This window comes from Carettochelys insculpta, chromosome 10, assembly GCF_033958435.1.
Source record: "Carettochelys insculpta isolate YL-2023 chromosome 10, ASM3395843v1, whole genome shotgun sequence".
Taxonomy (NCBI): Eukaryota; Metazoa; Chordata; order Testudines; family Carettochelyidae; genus Carettochelys; species Carettochelys insculpta.
Window position 1 is genome coordinate 22,178,770 of NC_134146.1, and position 25,205 is coordinate 22,203,974.

Here is a 25,205-nt window from a genome sequence, read left to right on the forward strand (position 1 = left end):
CATTTTAAGTAATGATTTAGAGGGAAGCAGAGAACAGTGTGATCTGGAGCCAGCTCTGTCTAAGGAGAATCCATTTGCTTCACCCAAGACATTGCTGTATCTCCCAGACATCCCTATTCCAGCAGCAAAACATAAAAGCAAAAACTAGTTTGACTGTTTCTTCTTCGGTGCTGGCCACTTGGCCACATACACCACTGATCTAATGAGTGATTTGCTTTATACTCTGCTTAAATTGTTTTGATTTTTTTCCCCATGTTCTGGTTCCATTTTTGACTTCTGAGCTGCTTTTTACTGCAGTTTACTTGGGAAGCAGGGCTGAGGTTTGTTCCCAATTACTTGTTAGTTTAAACCCTTGTGTAGCCATTTCTTACAATGCCACATTGGTCATTTTAGATGCTGCCTTCATGGACATGCTTGATACAGAATTTAGTCTGGCAAAACCATCGTGATGTTACTTGTCATCAGCTATCGAGTGGATTTATTACTACTACACTGCCTCTAAGATGGCTGAGGTAGGCAGGTATTAGATAAATTAGTAAAAACAGCTTTGGAGAAGAAAGGATTGTCTTGCCTGTCATATTAAGTACTCATGTTTAAGCTGTTCATCTGTTAGTCCTCTAAATGACTGCATGCAAAAAAGAGGCTCCCAAAGACTTCAATCCAAAACTGAAATCCAGCTAAATTTTATTTAGAAACAGAGACGAATTCCAGTCGATTACTATCAGATTCAAAAAGTCTATGTGTAGGTTTGACAATTAAATAAATCAGGAGGAGCAAACTTTTTATGTCAGGCCCCACTTTTCATCCCTGCAATTAGCAGCTCCTCCCACAGACACACCTGTCTAACATAATCCAAACAGGCAGAAATTTTGGTTATGTTCATATGAAAAAAACAAAAAACACCTTTTGTCATATGTAAGGAGATAACTCTGTAGAATGTAAAAACTTTATTAATCAGTAGAGAAATGTGAATACACATACATAAACCAGTTAACATATTTCAACATTTTTAATGAGATGGATGAGCCTGAGACCCAGCAGTTGATCATGCTGCACCCCCCACTTCTGAAATTTTACACCCCCCAAGGGCCCACCCTCCACACTTTGCTCACCCATGAAATAGATGTTTAGCTGTGAAGTCTGTCATTTAGGTCCAGTGATTCTTAAAACTAAAAATGTACTATAACATTAGATAATTCTTTCTCATAATCAGTAATTCTGATATGTTAGCGGACTTTTGTTAGAAATGCTATGAAAATAGAAGTCAACATGAGCAAAGATTTACAGAAACATAAAGTGGTTATTTCTCTTGTTTACTTACCTCTCCTGATGACAGGGCACTGCTTACAAACAACAATGATCTTGGCGCTCATATTCTTGCCTGCTTGCTGGATAGCTAAATTTCCTTCCTTATATACATTTATGATTGATATAGTTGCATGTAAGCTGCCACCACGTGTGACTGTTGTAATAACAGTTCCAGTTATGACTGGAAGAAAGAATATTTTAGTTTATTTTGATTACCACCTTATCCTTTGGAAATAAGCAAGATTTAAAGCAGCAGCATCAAGACTTGACAGATCCAGAAATTTAATCCTAGTAGAAGAATAAAATGGTACTCAAAACTGACAGCTACCAAAACAAGAGCTGCAACATTTCAAAATGTTCAGTACTGTGAATGGGTCACACATTATGGGTAAATATTGAGGGTCATATTGAGGTTTGTCTAAAAACAGAACTTTTTCTAGAAAAACAGCAATTTGGAAATCCAATTCTGAGCTTGGATACTTGAAAAATCAGAGTTTAAGGCCCTACAGGACCCCCATACAATCTAGTCTGACTTCCTGTGCATTAGGTACGTAAAAATCCCATTTAATTGGTTAACCAGTTAACTGGTAGGTTTAAACAGTTAACCAATTAACTGGGGAGAACTCTGTTGAGATTGCTACTTAAAATTTAAATGTGTATAAGTAATGTCACCATCCTAACTGATTTCTAATCCTCCAAAGAGTCCGCAGCACCAGAGATGTGAATTAATATACCTAATGTATATTCCAGCTCTATCGTATCTCATTCAAAGGTGTACTGCAAAGGATCAAAACTCTTGTACCATTTGTCATTCCTTTCAGAGAGATAAAGACGGCCTAACGCTCGCTTCTCCTTGTTTCTTTACATTAGGTATATTAATTCACATACACCACTGTTCTAATGAGTGATTTGCTTTATACTCTGCTTAACAATTTAAGCAGAGCTGGAATTATCTAAGTTGTGCTGAATGAATAATTTAAACATTGGTGTAACCAATATTTCAGCTCAGATGTGAATTGATGAAATGTATTTTAATTTAGATTGCAAGCAGTTCAATTATGAGTGTTGGAACTCACTGTGATAGGACTATAGATATTCTATTAGTGGAGACTAAAAAACCTATACTTTAATAATCAGCAAATACTACAGGTATACAACAGATACAAAAAAAAAAAATTACTCTTATTTTCCAAGGGTGTCAAATCTAGCAAAATTTAAAAAGTCTGTATTGATTCATACCCTAGATTACGTAAATACTTAGTAATCTTATCACAAGGGGGAAGTGAAATTTCAGGTTATCAGAAGCTGGGCATAGTATCAAAAACTCTACATTCACCTCACAGGAGAGAAGGAAGGTGCCTTGCATTGTGTCGCCCAATGGCCAAAAAGCCTTTGACCCAGAGCCTGGGCTGTGATCAAGTTGTTGTCAGCACACCTCAATAATAAGGTGACCACATTGCCCTATGGCAAATATGGGATGCCAGCCTCTGGGGATGGGAGCGGGGCTGCTCTCCCAGATCAGGGCTCTTTGGCAATGGGGGCTGCTGTTCTGGCAGAGGCACCAGGGATGGGGGCTCTACAGCCTCCAAAGAGAGGGGGGTACCAGGGGTGAATGGGTGATGGGGGCTCCAGAAACCCCTGGTGGAGGGGGGTTCCAAAGCCTCCCAGTGAGTGGGGCAGGGAATGAACCAGGATCTGCCTCACCTAAGTGTAAGACAGCAGGGAACAAGGCTGCCACCCCATTGTGGGGTTCACCAGCAGTGGGGGCTGCCACCGTGAGGTGCCAGGGAATGGGGCAGCTGCCCCACAGAGGAGCTCTCCTGCAGCAGGAGCTGCTGCCACAAGGTGCAGAGCTCCAAGGAACAGGGCAGCCACCCAATGGAGGAGTGGCTGCCAACCCAAGACACCAGAAAATTTGCTTGTTTTCTTAAAGGCAGTATGCCTGTGTGACAGCTTAAATAAGGGACTGTCCCCCAGTAAAAACAGGACGGATAGTCACCCTAATGAATAAGGGGCACAGACAATGCAACTTAAAGCCATTTTTAGGTCCCTCTGATCATGAACCAATCTGCACCTGCAATCCTCCTTCTACGCTTGCAGGCAGGCAGGCAAGTGGTATAAGACATTATGAAATGGCCCAGTATCATCTAAGGATCTACCTCTGATACAGGGTTTTCAAGGACCTCCAGCTCTGCTGTTTTTAAGACTGTTTTGCTATGGGGAAGTGTCACAAAGCTCCACCCAGAGGAAAGACAATTAGCAACATGCTCACTGGATTAGCTGGAAAGGGTACTGTGGGCAACTTTCTTTGGTAGAGAATATGGTGTCCACAGCATGAGCTTTCAATATCAGTAGAAGGGGGTGAGATTTAAGAGGAGGCTTAAAACAGTGATACAGGGGAATTTCCTTGGGCACTAACGAAAAGTCACCAACTGATAGTACTGTGCAAATACAGTAAAACACCATTTAATCATATTATAACTGAATAAGGAAAACTGCTGATAAGTCTTCAGATTCTCCATTTTTCACCTTAGATTCTTTTCAAAAAGTTTGCACATCTACAAACTGAATTATGGATCGTGAGTAATGCAAGTATGTACAACAAACCTATCGTTGTGAATAAAATACATACAGGCTGTTCCAGCAGGACAGCATGCCAGTGCAGTATCTGAATTGACACTTTCATTTAGCAACAGTTCTCCTTCTGTGTAGTCATTTGTGTTTAGACTGAGAAAGTGTTTGTTTCTGACACAGATTGACTGTCTTTGCTTCAAAACATCACCAGGAATGTACAGAGTCATAGATGCGTAAGAGAGACAGATAGTGATATGAAAACATTTATTTCTACATTAATAGCAATATACAGCTACATTTTCTGTAACTCCTCAGACTAATTCCAGAGACTAAACACATAGCCACTAATTATAAAGAAATAATCTTTGTTCTTACCAAAGTTACTTGAACAGTAATTGCTCTCAAGAGTCCCATTCCTTCTGCATTTTTGCTGGCAGAGGGCAACTGTAGGTTTCAAAGCTTTTTTCATAGGACAAAAAAGTGAATGAATGAAATTGATACTGAGTATATTAAAACATTTTAAATAATCATTTCAAGTTTCCTCCTGGTATTTTCAATCTGCAAATTAGATTTGGGATTCCAAGGGTTCAATGGTCTGAAGATGTTTCAATATTTGTCATCTTCAAACTTCATCACTCGATCTTTGGGTTTTTTCATTATTATATTCATGTCTTCACATGTCTGTTTTAATGGCAATATGAACTGAGTGGAATTGAAAATGCCTTGTACAATCCAGTATGCATACTATAAGGAGATTTTTAGATACCCACCTTTGGTCTGACCTATTATGGCCATTCTTATGTTCCTACTTGTTTGTGAGATTACATAACTGCACACCATAAAGCATCAAGGATGCTATAATCTGTCTATGAGACATTATTTTAGGACGCATTTGGTGACAAATTCATGAAAAATGCAAGTGCCATGTTAATGAATCCTTACAGTATCTACACATTCAAATATAAATGTAAAGTGATGGGAGTAAATAGGGATGCCAGGATGACATGGTGGCAGCTTTATTGTTGAATAGATTTAATTTTGTGGATTTACATGCTATTGTAATGCATGCTTTTTCATTTTTTGGTAACAATTTGCAAAAATGTATTTCACAATGTAATGTGAACTGAGACATGCATTCAGATTATTTCCTTGTGTTCCTACCCAGTGCAATAGGCACCAACTTGCCCTCTAGCCTGGGGCTGCTCAACCCCATCCCACTGCACCGCTTATCCCAAACCCCTCTCTGCTCCGCCCTGTCTCATCTGCCCTTTCCCCCCCCATGTGTGCACTGTCCCTACTCCTCTCCTGCTTCCTGGAGCCTTGTGCACCCCACAAAACAGCTGGTGGGCAGGAGGCTCTGTGAGGGAGTGGGAGGAGTTGATTAGCTGGGTTACCCGCAAGTGAGAGGAGCTGGGAGGAGAGGGGACACTTGGCTGATGGTGAGTGTTGAGCCTCCACTAATTTTTCTCTATGGGTGCTCCAACCACAGAGCACTTAAAATACCAGTGAGACACAGTACTATCACTAGACAGCCTCCTTCAGACAGAAAAGATAATCTTGCAGATTAAGGACTGCAATGCAACTCAAGCAATTTGGGTTCAATTTCCTAGTTCTGCCACATATCCTGTGTGAGCCCGAATTAGTGATTTAATCTCCCTGTGCCTCAATTACCCATCTATAAAACAGTAATTTGTTTCTCTACTCTTTCCTCCTTTCATCTATTTGAGTATGAATGAAATGCACTTATTGTGCATGCCCGCTGTTAACAATTCAAGATACCAAGAAGTGTACTCTATGCAGTAATACTGCGTATTGTGTAAAAACGATAGTCTAGTTGGTACGAGACTTCACTATAGCATAGCAGAAGTGGAAAGATGCTTATGTGGATGAGAAATGTTACAATTTAGCAAAGCATGGACTAGAGAGCATCTGGCTGTAATTAAACCTTTAATCACTATAATTTTTATTTGTAGCTATGCTGGAAGTGACATGATTTTCCTATACAGTTAAATTAAACATAAACCCAACTCATTACAAAGAATTATGTGAAACATTTGAATGATAATCACTGACCCACTTTAATCCTTTGAACAAGGCAGGGTTTTTCACTACTTTGTACTTTTTCTTATTAATAATGGCACTGTAAATGTGTATAACTACACATGATTAATGGAAGTGCCTAATAAAAGTTAAAGGTCACTAATGGTTTAATGAGTCTAATGCAGGTTTGGACTATTTTGATTTGCAAGGTAACAAATGCCTATTATTACTAAGGCTTCTGTTAATGACAAAATATCCACAATGTTTTTCCACATGCTATTTGGTGATTCACCAAAAGTTTAAACTGTGGACGATTGTTTTTGCTTACACAGGTCTAAATCATGGAGAGCAGATCACAAATGGAGGGGTCTTCCTGTTTGTCTCCTCCTACAAGTTTGCCTTTGTGGTTCCTTTCAACTCTGTTATGTACTCTGAGAAATCATTAGTGGACTAGTTTATTTTTTTATCATCAATGGTGCCACAAGGGCAGGTTTAAAAAGTTAAGAACTAATTAACAAATCTTATAAAGAGTAAAACAAAAAACATACCAAAATAGATGAATGGGACCCTTGATGTAAAATGGGACCTCTGACAAGTTTAGGGCCTGGGAGACATAGGGAGTAACAACCTAAAAATTGAGAACTTTAATGTTGAAGAAGAATTTTATTCATTGTTACGAGGGCTCCACCGTCCTGTCAAAAAGCTCTTGCTTCTATAGTTCATTATTTTGACATTAAAATGCCTGTTTTCACCCAATGACTATTTTAATAGCTTTTCATGATGTATTTTCAGAATCCAGTCTGACAGCCCTTTGAGATCTTTGTTATGACAATTCAATCTGTTTTAAGTATAAATCAGCCCACATGCTGTAAAAAAGCATGATAAATAATTTGTGAGTGTGCTGTTACTGTACGTTTAATCCCTCATTCAGGATACGAAGACTGCAAACATTAAGCCCTTCAGAATCCCAGCAATGAAATGTTTTTGGTGAACCATATGGGAAAATTTCTACTGATCTTAGACACTCTGCCTCTAGTAAGGTAAGTATAAAAGGGGCTCTCGTTTTTAGTACTGCATCATTATTTTATAACAGCCCCTCAATCTTTTGTGCAAACCTAATCTTAAAGATAAAGCATTGCTGTGGTGTTGCCAGCAGGGTCTAATGACACTTTGGCTGGCATCTGCATTATTTGTTAGATCTCACCAGCTAGACAAACAGACAAGCAATGTTCCCTCTAATTTTTTTAGATTCATGGATGGAATAAATTTTGTTATATGCACCAAGGGAAAGCTGCAGATGAGTTTGGTCAATTTTTATGTACAAACTCAGCCTGAAACTATTTCATATTTTCCTTGGAAGCCTATATGAGAACAATTTTCAGAAGAGTAACCAGAATTTCATTTAGCATTAAAAATATCAGTCTTGCATTGCACAATGTGATTACCACAGTGAAAGGTATTCGTTAGCTAAGTGCCAGAAAAATGAGTAAACATAGGACATGCTACTTCAGACTCTGAGCTAGAAATTTTTTTCACCTGTGACAGTTACAGGCACAGGAAACTCTAGACTGGAGGAGTTTTCTTTAATTATGTTAAATGGATTCTAGTGACTCCCTGGGGTGCATTAATTTTCATCCACTCCCTCAACATTTTTAATACAAACAAACCACAAAACCAAGTTTTGCTTTTTTCTACCATTTCCCTGCCTCTTTGCTTCTGGAGTGAATTCTTCAATATAAAATAAAACCAGTACACCTTACTTGATGTTGCAGCAGGGGTGGTCGTAGCTGGAGCTGTGGTTGTGGGTAACTTTTTGGCTCTGAATTTATAGTGTCCAATAAAGCCATCAGCAGTTAAACTTAAATCAGACAAGAACTGAACAAGCAACTCATTTCGTTCGGATATAATGGGCCTGAAACAGAAGAAAATAGTTTGGTATGCCTTTAAATCAGGAAGTTATTATCACATTCGTGGTACAAAATGACTAACTACTTAGCAGTGAATCTCAAAGCAGGCAAGTATCATCCGCAATTGACAGACACACTGGAATATAGAGGTGATGAAAATCATCCAAGGTCAGCCACCAGGCCCAGTGACACTGGCAGACATAGAACCCAGGTCTGAGTTACAACCCTGTGTATCTTCCAGTAGGCCATAGTGCTCTGAAAGGCTACAGTTTTATTTTCAGCAAGTGACAGTAACTTGTATTGTTATGCGAAGCTGTTTTCAGAAGACTCACTGAAGCAAACTTCTACTGGAAGCTCATCACCCTCATCAACAACCATGGGCTCAGAGCCCATTGATGTCTGATGCCTCTCTCGCTATTTCCTTCCATCTTTCCCTGTCTACTGCAGAGTGGCTTAGTTTCTGTAGACTAGCTCTGCACCAATCTACTATATCATCTGCCCATTCTGTGTGGGGCCTGCCTCTATCTGAATGGCCCATTATGCCAAATACCAGGATCTTGACTTTTCGTTCATCATTCATTCTGCAGATATGCCCGAATAGCTGTAACTTGTGTTGTATAACCTTCTGCAGTACGTTCTCTTTTGGCTGCCTCTTTCTATATAATTCCCTGTTGGTGACCTTCTGCATCCATCCTATTCTCAGGATCTTTATATAACAACGCCTCTTGAATGCTAATATTCTTCTGTTCGAATCTTTCATTATCACCCATGTCTCACATCCATACAACATGCTGCTGAATACACGTTTTCAAGACACTCAGCTTTGTTCCTAAGCTAATTGCTTTCTTTTCCATCGCCTTCAAACTCGCTCTTGATTTCACTATTCGAGTGACTATTTCCTTCTTACCGTCTAGATCATACGTTATGTTGCTCCCCAGATATGTGAACTTCTCTGTTCTCTAGTTCGGATCCCATCTACACTGATCTTCCTTCCTATTTCCTTGTCTCCAAATACCATTGTTTTGTTTATTTTATTGATGTTCAGAATCAGTTCCTTCCTTGTTTAGCACCTGCACCATTTTTGCTAGTTTCTCCTCATCTTCCTCAGTGCAAACTACATCATCTGTGAACCTCAAGTTGTTAATTCTTGTCCCGTGCGTAGACAGCCCTTCTATCTCTTCCTTGATATTGTCCATAGCTTTTGCTACATGCATGATAAAGATACTCAGCGACATTGGATCTCCTTGTCTTGTACCTCTACTCATTCTAAACCAACTTCCCAACTCTCTGCATGTTCTTACCGCTGACTCCACATTGTTGTTGTTATCCTTCAACAACCATATCAGTCTGCTATCTACTCTGTATGACTCCAAAACTGCCCAAGTCACTTTCTGACCTAAACTGTCAAATACCTTATGAAAAAAATCAACTAAGCAAGCGTAGACGTTCTTGTTCTTTCATCAAGCTTTCTCTGCTATCAGTCTTAGTGCCAATATCTGCTGTATGGTACTTCTATCTTTCCTGAACCCTGCTTGCTTGTCTGCTATATGTTCTTCTATCTGTGATCTTAGTCCCTCTGTCAGTATCATCATCAGCACCTTGCCTAGATGACTCGTTAGGGCAATCGTTCTGTAGTTCTTGCACTCCAATGTACTTCCTTTCTTGCGTATTGTCACTAGCATGGATCTTGTCCATTCCATAGGTGCCTTCCCTTCTTTTCATGCTATATTACATAGGCAGTGTATTTCCTGAATCATACTTTCTCTGCCATGATGACATCCAATGCATTTCCACCAGTCCAAGTATATAGCATTCGTATCTCTCCATCTCCTTCTGAAGCACCTCTAATTTTCCAGGCACACTCGCAGTGTTCTGATGTTCAATGTTCCAATTTATAGTATGTGTGTTAGTTGTAATTTTCTTTTGGTAGCCAACTTACCAACCCAACCCTGATCTCTCAATTGGTGATGTGAACCTTGTTTATCTGGGCGATGTCCAAGCCGGCATCTTCTATCATTTAGTTGTACTGGCATCAGATTTTATTCACATTGTTTCATGGTCAGATCATCACCACACATCTGCCTCATCCTCCTCCTTTATCCAGGCTTGGGACTGGAATGGAACTCCCAGAGGCTTCATGGTGCAGTTAACTGGAAACTCCTCTTGAGCATAATGTTAAGCATCTGTATAAGTCATATTGAGATAGGGCCTTCCACCCATTCAGGACCAGTGATTTCAAGGGGTCTGCTTAGGATGGAGAGGAGGATAAATCAAGGCTGAATGCAACTCATTTTTGGTGTTCTCCCTCGCATTTCAGATACTCATGCTTGGATCAGAGGTTAGTTCATGATCCAGCTCTTTGTTTTCTTGTACAATTAACTATCAGTCCCATATTTCTGAGACTAACTTCAAAATGAGTATTGTTAATTTCAGCTGTGACTTCACAACAGCAGTATGGAAGAGCGGCTTGACTAATGAAAGGGAGGGAAACTGATTTCAAAAGGCCTTGGTAACTGACAAATATGGGGCAAAGTCTTTTTCTTCTCTCCCAAACTCTCCTAAATAAAAAAATATTACCCATTCTTGAAAAGATGGAGAAATTTAATTTGATATAGGAGCCTGAAACTCCTGGAAAAGTAAACAGTAAGTAAAGGAAAACTTCAGGTATTATTGCCTTCTATGGGTTTAGCTTTTTTAAAAAAATTGGGTACATACCCCCAAATCTGAAATGTAAGGTATAAATTTAAATATATATAATTGTAGATACCTCAGTGTAATATTTGCCATTTCATCAATGTTTGTATACCACCTACCAAAGTGGGACCGCAGTGCATATTACCTCAGGGTACCACTGTAATTCAGTAAAAGCTTTTGTGACTATGGATTCTTCTGTTACAACATCTCTTGTAGCACGCAAGGCTGGCAGCAGTCCCTTCTCCTTTCTTCTCCCCTACTCTTGTATTTCCTGGAGACATTTGTTTGATTTTTCATAAATAATTATCAATGTGCATTTTACATATAAAAGAAGGATCCCAAGGAAAGAGGAGGAATTAGAAAGAAAATAGAGGAGAAAAAATTTGTGTGAGGAAGAAGATTCAACAATTTTAAAAAGTAAATCTTATAAAATTCTTCTGCCTGCCTCCCTACCACTCGCAACAAATCCGATGTTTGTTTGTTTTCATAAGCCTTCAGTGGCTGTTCTTAACACTCCTCATTAGGTTCTTTAAATAAAACCTGTGAATATCTCAATTTTTGGCTCAAATTCTACAGTGAAATATGACTCCAGTTAATTGGGTGTAGTTTAAGACACACATACACTCTAACTGGTTATTTGGAGTTCTGTATTGAAGAGCTGATTCTGGAGTTGCACAGAATTTGCTCTTTTTCCACAAGGTTGGCACAGAGTAGTGGAATTACAAGGACCCCAAATATTCGCTATGAGGAGGATGGGCATATTTCCCCCAGCCAAATATGGGACTTGGGGAATGACCCCTGTCCTGGCCAAAACGGGACAGATGGTCAACCTATCAGTGTGCTGGGAACAGGGTTGTCGCCCCACTCCAACCCCACTGTGGCCATGGTTCACACACATCCCTCCTCACTGGCTCACCACTACCCTGCAGCTGCTGCTCTGGTTACAGCCCCACCCCCTGCGGACCTGCTCAACCCTCTCCACTGTACCGGACCCCCCAGCTCCCACTTCAACCTCCACAGCTCAGCTCAACCTCGCTGCCGCCGGCTCCAGCGGTCCTGCTCAACCTCCCATGGCTCTAGCTCACACTCCAACCCCCACTGCCCAGGCCCTGGATCGAACCCCACTGAAGCCTCCTGAACTGCATTAATTCTGTTACAGTGGTGTTAATTATTTGTAACAATTGGTTAATCAGCTCTGTCTTGTGTAATTATTGAAAGCAGCCTTACAACTGAACCCCTTTCATAAAGCAAATATTTTCATTCCTGTCCTTTGAGTCCATTCACTTACTGCACCCTCAGTGCTTCACAACATCTGGCTTTATGTTAGAGCAGTACTGGACATGGCACATTCATGTTATAAATGGAGCCATCAGACACACCAATATAGAGCAACCTTACAGACTTCTATTTGTCCTGCTGTCCTGCATGACTACATTCTTTGGATATTTTTCATTATGAAGTCATGCCAAGGGAAAGTGAGTTGATCTGGTGCTTGGGCTGGTTAATTTTTGTAATTCTTCTCCAAAGCTGGTGTAGAATGGTAGGAGATGTTTGTCTTCCCCTCATGAGGTGAATACTCTTCCTAGATAGTACTTCCAACAGAAGAGGGAGGCACTGGCTGGGTCAACATGGCACGGCTTTCCCAGCAGGTCCATGCCAATGAGTGGCCTCGAAATTGTAACTTGTAAATACCAAATTAAATTAATGGGTAGCAGGTTCAAAACTAATAAAAGAAAGTTTTTCTTCACACAGTGCACAGTCAACCTGTGGAACACTTTACCAGAGGATGCTGTGAAGGCCAGGACTCTAACAGAGTTTAAAAAAAGAGCTCGATAAATATTTGGAGGTGAGGTCCATAGATGGCTATTAGCAAGGGGTAAGGTATGGTGCCTAGCCTTTTGTCGAAGGCGGGAGATGGATGGCAGGAGACAAGTTGCTTGATCATTGTCTTCGGTTCACCTCCTCTGGGGCACCAGGGATTGGCTACTGTTGGCAGACAGGATGCTGGGCTAGATGGACCTTTGGTCTGACCCATTATGGCCATTCTTATGCTTATTAGCATGGTCCTGCAGCTCATTAACATAGCTGCATGAGCTCAGTCTCAGCAGAGGGGGGTTGACAGCATTAAAGAGGCAGTGTGGACGTGCCTCTGCTGGCAAAAAGCCCCTTGGTCACCAGACCCTTATGCCTCAAATGTTTCAGGCATAAGAGACTGGCTACAGAGTGGGGCTTTAGCTGTCAGAGGCACATGCACACGGCCTCTTCAGTGTCGGCACCCCCTTGTGCCAACGCCGAACTCTCGCAGGGCTATGGTAGTGAGCTTTGGGAGTATGCAAATGGTAACCATTTGCAATCCCGAGAAGCTCATTTTGCATAACTCTGCCGGCAGTGGCACTAAAGGGAGCACTGTGTAGACACAGCCATTGAGTTCAAGTCCTGTAGCTGGATCTGATGTTTGCAGTTTGGCTTTGTTGCAGTTTTCAGCAACACTCCATGTTGCTGAAAGCTGGGCAGTGTAACAGCTGTTTGTTGGCTCCTTTACTGACAAAACACTTCCATGCCCAGTGAGCACACCTGCTGACAAAGTACTATTTACACTGGTACTTTTTGCTGGTGAACTTTTGTCTTTTGTGGGGGTATCATTTTAACACCTCTGAACACGAGAACTTCTGTCATTCAGTTGCTTAAGTAGACATAGCCTTTGAATAGGAGGGCTTGCAATATATAACATACAAATGGATATGTAATATCTTAATATCAGCCTGATCTGAAGCCCAACAGTCAACTGAAATATGATTTTCAAGACAGCATAATTTTATGGAAAATAGATCCTGAATAACAAACCCAATTTCTGGTCTCTCCAAGGAGATTACAAGTTTGTTTGACGCAGCTAACAGCATAGATATAATAGACTTAAGTCTATTAGTAAGTCTGACTAAAAATAACTTGATATTATAGTATACCAATAGAACACCCATTACATCAATTAAGAATGACTATCTGACAGAACTCAGATAACAGTCATCATTGAGGAACTGTCAAACAGGATGTTTCTACTGCATTTCTGAAGTGATCTATACTATGCTTCAGACTGTTCAACATTTTTGCTGATGATCTAGAAATAAATATTGCTGTAGAATTGTGGATGATGCAGAGCGGTAAATACTGAGAAAAACATGGTGATAATACAAAGTGATCTGGATTGCTTATCATGAGTCTATTAAAACAAAGTGCATTAACTCAATAAAAATGCAAAGTTTTACATCTAGGAACAAAAAATGTAGGCCAGACCTGGTTAATGAGGAACTGTATTCTGGAAAGCAATAATTCTGAAATGGATTTAGGATCCTGTTGGACAAGCAACTCAACATGTGCTTCCAGTAAAATACTGTGATTTTTACCTCTCTCTCGCCGTAGTCTCAATACGCTTGTCATTCACCACATGCAACAAACTGCACATCGTGGTGTGGCAAAATGTGACTCCTTAGAGCCACACACATGGAGTGGCCTCCACCCACTCCGCTCATACACTCCACCACTTGATGGCGGCAGCTCCTCTTGGAGCTCTGACAGCCCCAGCACAGCTCTGATGCATCATCAGTGGTTGGGGGTGGGTGTGTGGCTATGGTGATCCTTTAATTTCTATTGGACACTGCTGCCTATGGCAGCAGAAGGAGCAAAAAGGAATATCATGTAACAGTTCTGCTGGCTGCATTTTTAAAAAGATGGTGAAAAAAATTGGAGATGAGTGAGGAAAAGAGCCATAAAAATTATTTGAATGATGAAGAAAATGCTTTAAAAACTTACTGAAAAAAACTGGAGCTCAATCTGTTAACGTATCAAAAGTTTGAGTAGACGTGTTTACGGTGTGTACATATAGAGCCCTGCATGGCTACAAATGTCTACCCACAGATGTGGATAGAAAGTGGGCTTGCAGATCTACAGAGCTCCACTTCCAAGAGCCACTTCAGCTAACAGAGAAGTGTGGTCCTTCTGCACGTGAGAGCCAGTGGCCTGCACCAACAGCTCCACCCATAAGTGTGGCTGCACTTTCCCCAGCCCCACAGTCTGTATTGTTTTAAACACTAGGTCAAACTGTCAGGGAAACTGATGGATTTTTCATCTCTGGATGTTAAGATAGGATGTCTTTTTGTTATGTATGCTTCAGCCAAACATGAGCTGTGCTTTGTCAAACATACAAGAGATTGGGCTCTCTACAGGAGTAACTTGGTGAAATGTAATGGCCTATGATATACAGCAGGTGCAACCAGATGATCTGATCCCTTCTGGACTTAAACTCATGAAACTATGAAATATACCTATTTAACAGGTTTTGAATTAGGACCTAGAAACAGTCACAGAATAAAATACAAATAAAACATGTTATTAATAGCAGACACACACAATATTTATATAGTACCAAATTCAGTTAAATACTTGTTTTATACTACAGGTTGAATCTCTCTAATCTTGAACTCTCTCTGTAATCTGGCATGATTTTAGTTAGCTAGATGACCACTTTTCTTGGGTCTGGTCAAGTTTCCTGTGGTCCCATAAAATTGTTTCCAGCCACGAGTCTTGGCCCTCAGTGGTCTGAACTGTTATTTAGCTGTAAGTTGCCCCTCAATGTCTTCTAAGATACAGGTTAAGCAAAGAAGTGTTGGTAGTGCTGCTAGAAAATATTGACCTCCTATGGTCTGGCAAATTCTCTCATCCAGCACTGTTCAGGTCCTGAGGATGCTGGATTAGAGAGGTTCAACCTTTACCGTCAAGAACTTACTATCCTATAGCATTAATTTAGCTCTGCAGGCCAGATTAATCTACACATTTACAAGCAGAGTCAATCCTGTGTCTCTGAGATCAATGGGAAAACTGCCATTGACATCAATAGGTGCAGGATCAGAGTCTTCACTCATAGAATATTGGAACAGCTTACCTTGAACTATGTTTTATGTGGCAGATCACAGACTGCAGCCAACAGGTGTCTGATGCAGAGGGAACATTTTGGGTGCTGGAGGAACCCCTTTTTGTTTCCCTTGTAAGTTCACAGAGGATGCAGTCCTGCAGGCTGGATAGGCAGCTGGGGCTCATCAGGAGTCAGCCAGCAACTGACCGTAATTAAAGCACCTGTGACCAGTTAAGGCCCCCCAGGCTTTCTATAAAAGACTTTCCCTAGGCAGTAGGAAGGGAGAGGAGTGGTGCCCCCAGAGAAGGAGGCTAGAGGTGGAGAGTGGAACTGGACAGAACTGAGCCATGCAGAGCACAGCCAGGTACCCCAGCACCATGGTACTGGGGGGAGGAGACCTCAGAGGGTAGTGGTGGTTGAAGAGGCCCAGGGAGAGGTTGCTGCCATGGGGCAGGGGCAAAGAGCCCCATGAGCTCCTTCCTTCCTTCCCTAGGGTCCCTCAGCCAGGGTGCAGGGCAGTGGCTGGGACTGGATTCCCCCCACCACTTCCCTGGAGGGCAGGCTAACTGGGGCAGAGCTTGAGGCCAGCAGAGAGGGACCTGCTCCACCCCAAATTCAGACTAGCCTGTGATGAAAATGGCTTGGTAAAGGGAGACCCTTGTCTTGGGGAAGTCTCAGGGCAATGAAAGGGGCCTCTGAGGCACACAAGGAGCTGCCTGGAAGTGCAGAACCCTTAAGGGGCATTAAGGGGGTCTGTCACACTTAATAAACACATGCACAATGATATATGAATGATTCTGCAAAACCATCTAATTCTGACCTTTATATTATTATGACAACACCATAAAATGTACTATAAGCTTGCTCATGGTAAATCCCAGAACATACAGCATGCACGGGATCATACCAGCAAATCTGAATTCTGACTCAGACTGCTCTCCCAAAATAAACCAGCAATGTGGGAGTCTGCCTTCAAAAGGGAAGATGCTCCTGATCAGAGGCAGCTGTTCTCAGTATACATGAAAACATGTCAACACACAAATTTGAACACATCCTGGATCAGACTGCTTCTTGTCTGGGGATAGTGCTGGTCATTTAAGAAAAGGTTTACTGATGGTGAAGCAAATACACTCCATGTATTAGAAAACTCAGCTTGATAGGGGGCTGCCTTTCCTGAAATGTTATGTTGCACTCTTTTAGCATCTACAACCATTAACAAGCTCATACTGCTATGTGAGGCAGATATTGTGCCATGTTATAGACGGATAAAGTGAAAAAGGAAGGTCTACGGGGGACCATGTAAATTTTCACTGAAGTCTGTAAGAAATGGATCAGAACCCGAGTAAGTATGTCAACGACACAGCAATGGCTAGGGCACAAACACAAAGCAAGACTCACCCTCAGTGCCCAGCTACAAACTTCTTCACATTTATAGCATAAAAACTACAATCCATTTTTGTCTTAAGTCATAACTTACATCTTGTAGGTGTAACTTTGGGAGGACATTTCGTTTCCCTTTTCCTGTGCCTTAAAAAAATAAGCCCCAATTCCCATAGAAAGGGAACTGGAGACCTAGAGTTTTCTGCAAGGACTGCATGGGGTCAGCATCCTCACATTCCAGTCACAAAAGAAACTAATGCAATCAAATAATGTTATAAAAATCTATGCTGAAGAAACAAATATAAATTTTTACAACATAACTATTATATAAATCCACAGATGTTGTCTTGACAGTTACAATGAACATAAACAAGGGGAAACAAAGGTAAAACTTGAACAGTTCTGTCTACACCGAACACAGGAAGCAGAAACCGAGATCCCAACTTGGGTTTTGTTCATTTCAGTCTCAGTGTCTTTGATCACCAAATCTGTACAATTTGCTGAGTGAACTATCTTCCCTCCACTTTCTGCTATGACTCTACAGTGGGGATTCCTGCAGATTTGCCTCCACTGTGGATCACTACTAGCCAGCCAGCTCACACAGCCAGCTAACACATTTAACTGAGTGACTGATGAGTCACAAGTACAGAGGTTAAAGAAAATCCTGTTGCAAAGTGCTTTGGAGTGAAGAATCCACCTGCTTTCTGCTCCTGATCTCAGCTTCTCCCTGTCTGCTGTCCCTCATGAGCTATGTCTATGCTACAGCATGCTTTCGAAAGATGAGCTTCTGGAAGATATCTCCTGGAAAATTGTCTTTTGAAAGAACATGTCTACATGTCTACACACAGAAAACTGATCAAGCTTTCAATCCGCTATTTCGAAAGACCACTCCACTCTTTCTAAAGGGAGTGTCCATACAGCTACAGGTGCTCTTTTGAAAGAGCAGAGCAGGAAATACCCTGGAGGGGGTTGCCTGGTTGACAATGCCTTCCAGGGCCCACAGCCAGCTGCTCCCTGAAAGGGCTCCTCCTGAACACCCTTACCCTGTGCACGCTGAGGCCTGGCGAGCTGCTCTAAGCAATGCAGAGCTTGTGCAGGGAACAGGCGGACAGCAACACCCAATGGATCCCCATCAGCATCCCACAGCACTAGCCACCTGGAGCACATCCTGCCATGCCCTCACAAGAGTGCATGCCCTCCCTCCCTGCGGGTCATCTGCGCAATCAACACCATGCTGCTGCCTAGGGTCATCCACACAGGGGATGTGGATGTGGATGTGGCCATTGCAGGATTCGCTGCAGTTGGCTTCCCAAATTGCTTTGGTGCCCTGGACAAGAAGCACATTTCTATCTGCACCCTGGAACACAGCGCTGGCAGCTACATTAACCACAAAGGCTACCACTCAGCAGTGCTTCAGGCACAGGTGGACTCCAAGGGCCAACTTATGGACATCTATGTGGGCTGAGCAGGTTAGGTTTCTGGAACTCTGGGTCCTGCTGTGACATGGAGGCTGGGACATATGTCTCCCCTGCAAGAGCTCCCCCCTGTAGCTCTGGCTAATGCACCCCTACACTGGCCACCCTGACCCCACCCAGGAGCTTTTCAACACCCAGCTCAAGCAGACCCGCAATGTGGTCAAATGAGCATACTGGTGCCTGAAGAGCTGGTTCAGGTGCCTTTTCAAGCACCTGGAGGTCAGGCTGCAGAATATCTCACAGGTGGTGGGCATTTGCTGCGCCCTTCACAGCATTGTGGAGGGAAAGGGCAAGGCATTCATCCAGGGGTGGGCAGCTGAGTCTGTCCATGGCTATGAGCAGCCAGTTGTTGCTCCAGGTCGTCAGGCCCACCAGGACGGCGCCTGCATGAGAGAGGCCCTCCGTGAGAGCTTCACTTACAGGCCCCAGTGACTCCTACCCTGCCGCCCTCCCCCATAAATCTGCCCCTCACCGCCCCCCCACCATCAGCACAGGACACAGGGATGGTGCAAAAATAAACTGTTTAACGAAAACTGTTAACAGTGTGGTTATTAGAAACGGGGACCAGAACTATGTACAATGAGGAACAGGAGCAAACTATATACATAAGGGGGCTATGGAATGGGAGGGCATCTCAACCTGGGGGTGGGCCAGGAACCCCACTCCTGGTTCGAGGTCCCCGGAGGGGCTGGAATGGGGCAGGAAGCATGGAGAGGTAGGGCCGTGGGAGTGCTTTGGCAGGGTTGGGCTTGATGGGGGAGGCAGTAGGGGTGGTGTCAGTAGGGGCAGGGGAGGACCAGGTAGACCAGGTTGCTCCCTCAGGACTCCAGTTATGTTCCTGAGGTTAGACATGAGGTCCTCCCACGCTGCCCTCTGCCAGGCAATGTCCTCCTCCTCCAGGTGGAGGCGCCACTCAGCCACCTGTCTAGCAGTGGATGGCTTCAACATCCCCTGACTGGTGCTGGGTCCTCCTGGTGCAGGCCTGTCGTGGTGCTGGTGGGAGTGGTGGCTGGGCCCTCTCCTCTGCCTCCGATGGGCTGTCTGGGACGACTGAGGGGACAGGGTTCTCCCAGCTCTCTGACGGTGCAGCTGTATGGATGGAAAGGAAGAGATGGATGGCATGTCAGTCCCTGAGTACCACCCCAAAGGCCACGCCCCTCACCTCCCCATGGGAGCAGCTCCCCAACCCTGTCCAATGGCACAGTGGCCATGGGGTATCATGGGTGCTGAGAAGGTCCCTGCCCATGGGGGCAGGCCTCAGGCATGGTCCGGTCCCATCCGCCCCTCTCCGCATATGCAGCTCATGGGTGCCGAGTGTCGCCTGCAGGCACTGAGGTATGCCAGGAGCCATGGCTGCCTGGGACGTCTCCAGTCCAGGGCTGTTGGGCATGTGGGTGCCTAGTGGCAGCTATGGTTCCCCCATCCTGTGAGCTGGGGTGTGTGCCCTGCCGGGTATTTACCAGACAGCCCCCTGCTGAGGTCCGGCGATGCCCAGCTGGCTGTTGTGTGGCTGGATGACCGTGAGGGGAGGTCAATGATGAGGTTCCCTTCCTCGTTCGACTGCTTCGTGCATGATTTCAGCTCCAGCTACGTGAGGCAGTCCTCAGGTCCCAGTTCCTCCTCAGCCTCTGGGTGTGGCTCATCTGCCACGGTGTCCAGGATGGAAGATGGTGGTGAGGTGTCCTGGGGCCCCAGGAGGCTCCGCAGCTCCCAGTAGCAGGGGCAGGTTGTGGGACCTGCTCCTGGCTGGCTGGCTTTGTCGTGGGTCCAGGCACAGCCCTGCCAGAGCACCTTCACCTTGTTCCACACCTGGTCTGGGGTTCAGGGAGGGTGTCCACAGGTAGCCAGTCCAGTGGCTAGGTGAGCAAAGGCCGTCACATTATGGCAGTGGCTGCCCATCTCCTGCAGGACCTCCTCTTCCTTCCACAGTCCCAGGAGGTCCTGCAGCTCCAGCTCCATCCAGTAGGGAATCCACTTTTTAGACAGCTGCCCAGGCTCCTGTGAGGGCTCTGGCGGCGGGGGGCGCCCTGGGGCTCCTGTGGAGGCTGGCCATTGCTGGCTGTCAGGGTTTGGATTTGGCTGTAAAGCTTTGTGGCTCGTGCCTGCTGCCAGCACGCTCTCAGCTTCTTGCCACGGGGTTTATGGGTCTGTGTGGCTTTAAGGGCAGCCTGACGCAGGGACCATAGAGCTCTGTTGCTACTGACCAGAGCATCTCTGTAGCACAGCTGGCTGGTGCCATGGCAGACTCCTCTTTGGAAAGAGCAGCCCATGGAGCATCTACACGTTTCACGAATCTTTCAGAAAATGGCACTCTTCCTAATACAGGACTGGAGGAACGCTTTTGAAAGCAGTGCTACCTTCTATTTACTTTTGAAAGAGTGCATTGTGTGTGCAGATGCTCATGTGCTCTTTCAAAAGAGGACCAGATTTTCCAAAAGTACTTGCTAGTGTAGATGCGGCTATGGAGTCTGATCCCAGCAACAGACACAGAGCCTATTGGAGCAGACCCCCACAACTACCACACCTAATTCCAGGACCTTCTGCATGTGGAGTGTTAACTCTGTCTGGCAACAATAACCCAGATACAAGTCACTCCTATTCCCCTGCAGGAATCTCATAAAGAGATATCTCCCTTTTAGCTACATGGATTACATAGGTACACAGCAGTATCACTGCGAATAGCATGGAAACTCTGCTCTCCAGCTACAGCCAAACCTGATCCTTTTGCACCCTCTGAGTATCATGAAGAGGTTGTCTCATAATGCAGAAGCCAGCCCAGTATGTGCAAAGGGTCTTTTTTTAAATCAACGTCAGGCTACTGTTTTTAGCTATGCTTCAGCGATGGACCTTTGCCCATACAACTGAAAAAACCCCAAGTCTTTATTCTCAGAAAACTATAAATTAAAGCCCAAAACTCAACCTGAAGCCAAGAGTAGTGGTTGGAGAAAAATGAAGTTAACCAGATACGCAGGATGATATCTGAGTCCCACTGAAATCAAACCAGTAATTTCAACAGGGTCAAGATTTCACCCTTGATTACTGGTAATGCCAGGCAACTAAGGAATTGTAACTACCATAACTGATGTAAAACATCTTAACTCCAGATTATTACATACACAGGTCACCTATTTATGTGGCTGCTACCTGCGGAAGAGAAAAAGATTAGAAAAGATTTCCTTTCCACTGATCCCCGGGGTTGGCAGACCTTTACTTCTAAGGAAATGAGATTTTGTCTTTTTCATGCTGCTAACACTAAAACATTACATGTGGGGGGAAGAACATGCAACTGTTCTGTGTTCTGGAATTACTACAAGCCAACTTTTTATTTAGAAAGGTCATTTTCACAATAAGTCTCATGAATAGCAGTTACTAATTGAGGTTTATTGAGGGATAATTCATTAACAAACCTATGTTTTTGTATGGAACCACATACAAGTCTCATGGAGGTATAGTGTAAACAAAGGACAATCTGTCTCAGTCCACCAAGCTTGTCATTTAAAAGAGTCATTGTGCAAGGAAATATTTCCTCTTGGTGATATAATTAGTGACCATTCTCAGGTCTAAGACTCACTTCAAATAAGAGGCTTATAATTTTTTATAGCTTGTATTTCTTGAACAAAATGCAACATGGCATCTTTTGAAGCAGGTCAGAATCAAGAGGTCACATGTTTAGCTGAAGAGAGATACTTTAATTACTAACTTCACTCAGAAACTTTGCACATTTTCTAGCGTGCAGACTTACTACTGTCAGCTTTGCAGCCCTGATTATATACTTACAGTGCCTTTGGCTGTTTTTTTTTTCAGGCTGAGTACACTTAATTCCATCCACCTCCTTGGTAGATCTGTATTTTAGAGGCTTTTCTCAGGGAGGCATGGTTATGGTTATGCATTAAAAAAATCATTCTTTCTAGGTTTTAGTCCTTGCAGTAATATAATGGCATATGAGAATTATAGTAACTATGACATATGAATGCATGTTAATGTCACAGAATAGAAGAAAAATCAAGCATACATCACATTTTCACAATATCTGAATGTTGAATTAAAACTGTTGAAATGTAAATTGCAGAACTAAGAATCCAGAAACGTCAGCCTCTTGCTGATTTATGTCAACTAATGGATGTCTACCTGTAACTAGTATATGCAGTGAGAAAAAACATTCATTAACAATTACTGTCCTACTTCAAAACCAGAGTAAGCTGTAACCATCAAGTTGTCTCAAATGCTTGTGTTCTTCTACCATATTCATTTGACTAGCAAGGTGAAAAGTTCTGGTAGTTTAAGGGTTTAATAAATTCAGATAACTCATTTATGAGTTCATTTAAAGGTATTTGAATGTAACAAACATACTAACTGGATCAGAAACATTCTTTTTATTTCATTGCCTTGTATCTTCCAGGTTCATCCTAGGCCATGGGATTGTGCCATTAATGTCTGACCCTCTGATGTTAACAAGCACAGGTGCTACTGCAGTAGGCCAGCACAACTGCAGGCAGCGCCAAATAATGTAGCACTTTCATGAACACAAAACCTAATGGAGCAAGAGGACAAGCATAGGCACTAAGTGAAGGGAAGGTGAGCTATGGTATAGGGGGAAGCAGAGGACCCAAAGAGTGGGACAAGGTTGAAGAGAAAATTACCAAAATAAGGAGGTCAATAGTACATAGAGAATTATAGGTAGCAGCTGCTGAAAAAGGAGGAGGGGGGAATCAGAGAGCTGAGGACCAAAAAATAATGTATGCATTTGTGGGGTGGGGGAACAGACCTGAGGGCCACTTAATGCCCCACTTAATGTTATTTTTAGAATGGGCTTTGTGTTGTGTCTTACCAGGGAAAGACCATTGATGTGGAATGCTACAGAGCCCATAACAGATTGAGAAAATAAACACATGCCATTTAAACCCTTGACTTGTGCTTCAGTATACAGAGTAAAAGAAAAACCTAAATATTACTAAGAACTACCATATTAAAGAATGTTGTTGAGATGATGATGAAAGAATACTGTTACAGGGCATACTGGCCTTCTAAGGGCAAACGTCTTTGTCCCTACTCCAAGCAGAATTCAAGGAGGATCCTTAAAGGACTCTGGGAATTATGCTGATTGCTGCAAGGTGTACTAGGTTCTAGAGATTATAAAAGAGAAACTGCAGGGAGAGATCTGGGGTAAGTCAAGACTAGGAGGGAGTTAATAATAACATTCAACTGATATGCCTCTGAGCAGCAGCCTGGAAGGAAGTGGAAGCTAGGAAGATGCTGGCCTGATAAGGCTTTGGAGAGGAGTCTTTGCAAAGTAAGTGCTGTGCTAACGTAGCCTAGGAAGGTGTCAGGAGGAAGGATGTTTTTTAAAAAGAGCAATGGGAATGACTCTCAAACCATGAAGTAGGTGGTTTTTTTTTTTGTGTTTTGATGGAACACAGGCCCGACCTTCATGGCTGGAAATAGCACTGGAAATGGATCGAGCCCCTCAACATTTCTACTGCTCAGTGGTGTAGAAACCTCTTTGGCCCAGGAGTGAAGGACCTGTCAACCCAGCACCAATGGGAAAATGAACAAGGAATTGTTTAGCTTGGGCAAGGGCAAAGGTCAACTAGCAAAGGCCTGCATCAGCACAGCTGAAGGCTATAGCCCACAGAAAGCCAAGGATGCATTTTGCAATTGTACTGGGACCAGAATGAGAGAACATCAGAGATCCAAATCACTAAAATCATCAACTAACTGAATAGAAAAAGGAGACTGAGACATGTGACCAGATTTCAAATGAGGTCAGACCAGATGTAATGTACATTGTGTAATGGTGAAAAGCACAATTAGAAATAAGTAAATTAAATTGTCACTGAACAACTACATTTTATCAAGTTACGTGCAAATAAAAGCAAAGCTAAGGAGCATGTTCCACATTCAGGGCAGCCCTTGTGAAAGAAAGAGGAAGTCTTTTTAAGTGATTAATTCTCCATATATATAAGCTTTTAAAAATCTAATCTTACTCAGTGTAATACCTGTGATATAGCTGAGAAAACAGGAAAAGCCACAACATGCACTTATGTTGAAAATATTTTGCCAAAATAACCAAGAAAAATTTAGTGAAGAATTGATGACAAAAGGACACACAGTAATAGCTATATCAATAATCCAAAGAAGTTACTCACGCAGGTGGACTGTCTCCACAGTATTTCCCAATTCTTTTAGCATCATTGATTTCCCCACCGTTAAACACGGCCACAAAATCATATCTGCAGTAGTTATCTCTCTCCACATCAAACTTCTCAAACTTTAACTCTATAACCTGCAGGAAAAACACAAGAACCTAATTAAGGCTTTTAATAGTTTGATTAGATAAAAAGGGGCATAATAAAGCTAATATTAGTGTGCCTGATTCACTTTGCTGTCAGCTGACAAAATTGTTTAATGACATGACTGCATATTCAAGCTATTAGCTGTCGTAAATACACAAATACAAAGGTTTGTTCTAAGAACTGTGTGTGTGTGTGTGTGTGTGTGTGTGTGTGTGTGTGTGTGTGTTGGGAGTAAAGAGGACAACAGTAGAGGGCTCTTGGAATAAAGTTCCTTATTCAGATCCTGATTTGATTGACAGGACTGCTATGAAAAAGCCAAGTGCTAGAGAAGGAATGTATTTTAGTTTTATGGGAGTTTGTGAACAGATTTTGATTCCAGTGGTAAAACAGATAATGATACAGACTTGTGCCTCTGTATTCTGACTGATTCTCTGGATACCATATTTGTCATAGACTATGTTCTAAATTAGTAATTAACAGTCAGAGGCATATCCTTCAACCAGTGACTGACAGATGTTAGTTCAGCCCCAAAGCTGCAGGTATGCAGAAGACCCATTGTAGCATATGTGGATCTTATTATGGCAAAGCATTACTTTGATTATTGTGTATAATTTAGAGATGTAAGCTG

General features: G+C 42.8%; 1 protein-coding gene across 1 annotated transcript in view; it reads right to left on the reverse strand.

Moving 5' to 3' along the window:
• The window catches only part of PCOLCE2 (procollagen C-endopeptidase enhancer 2), a 46,826-nt gene that overhangs the window by 816 nt on the left and 20,805 nt on the right, over positions 1–25,205 (reverse strand). Inside the window, exons 5-8 of the mRNA XM_075004149.1 lie at positions 24,431–24,567; positions 7,683–7,834; positions 4,258–4,341; positions 1,322–1,489 (exon numbers count right to left, since the gene is read on the reverse strand). Coding sequence (XP_074860250.1) covers positions 1,322–1,489; positions 4,258–4,341; positions 7,683–7,834; positions 24,431–24,567 — 541 coding nt within the window. The remainder of the gene's footprint in view (positions 1–1,321; positions 1,490–4,257; positions 4,342–7,682; positions 7,835–24,430; positions 24,568–25,205) is intronic.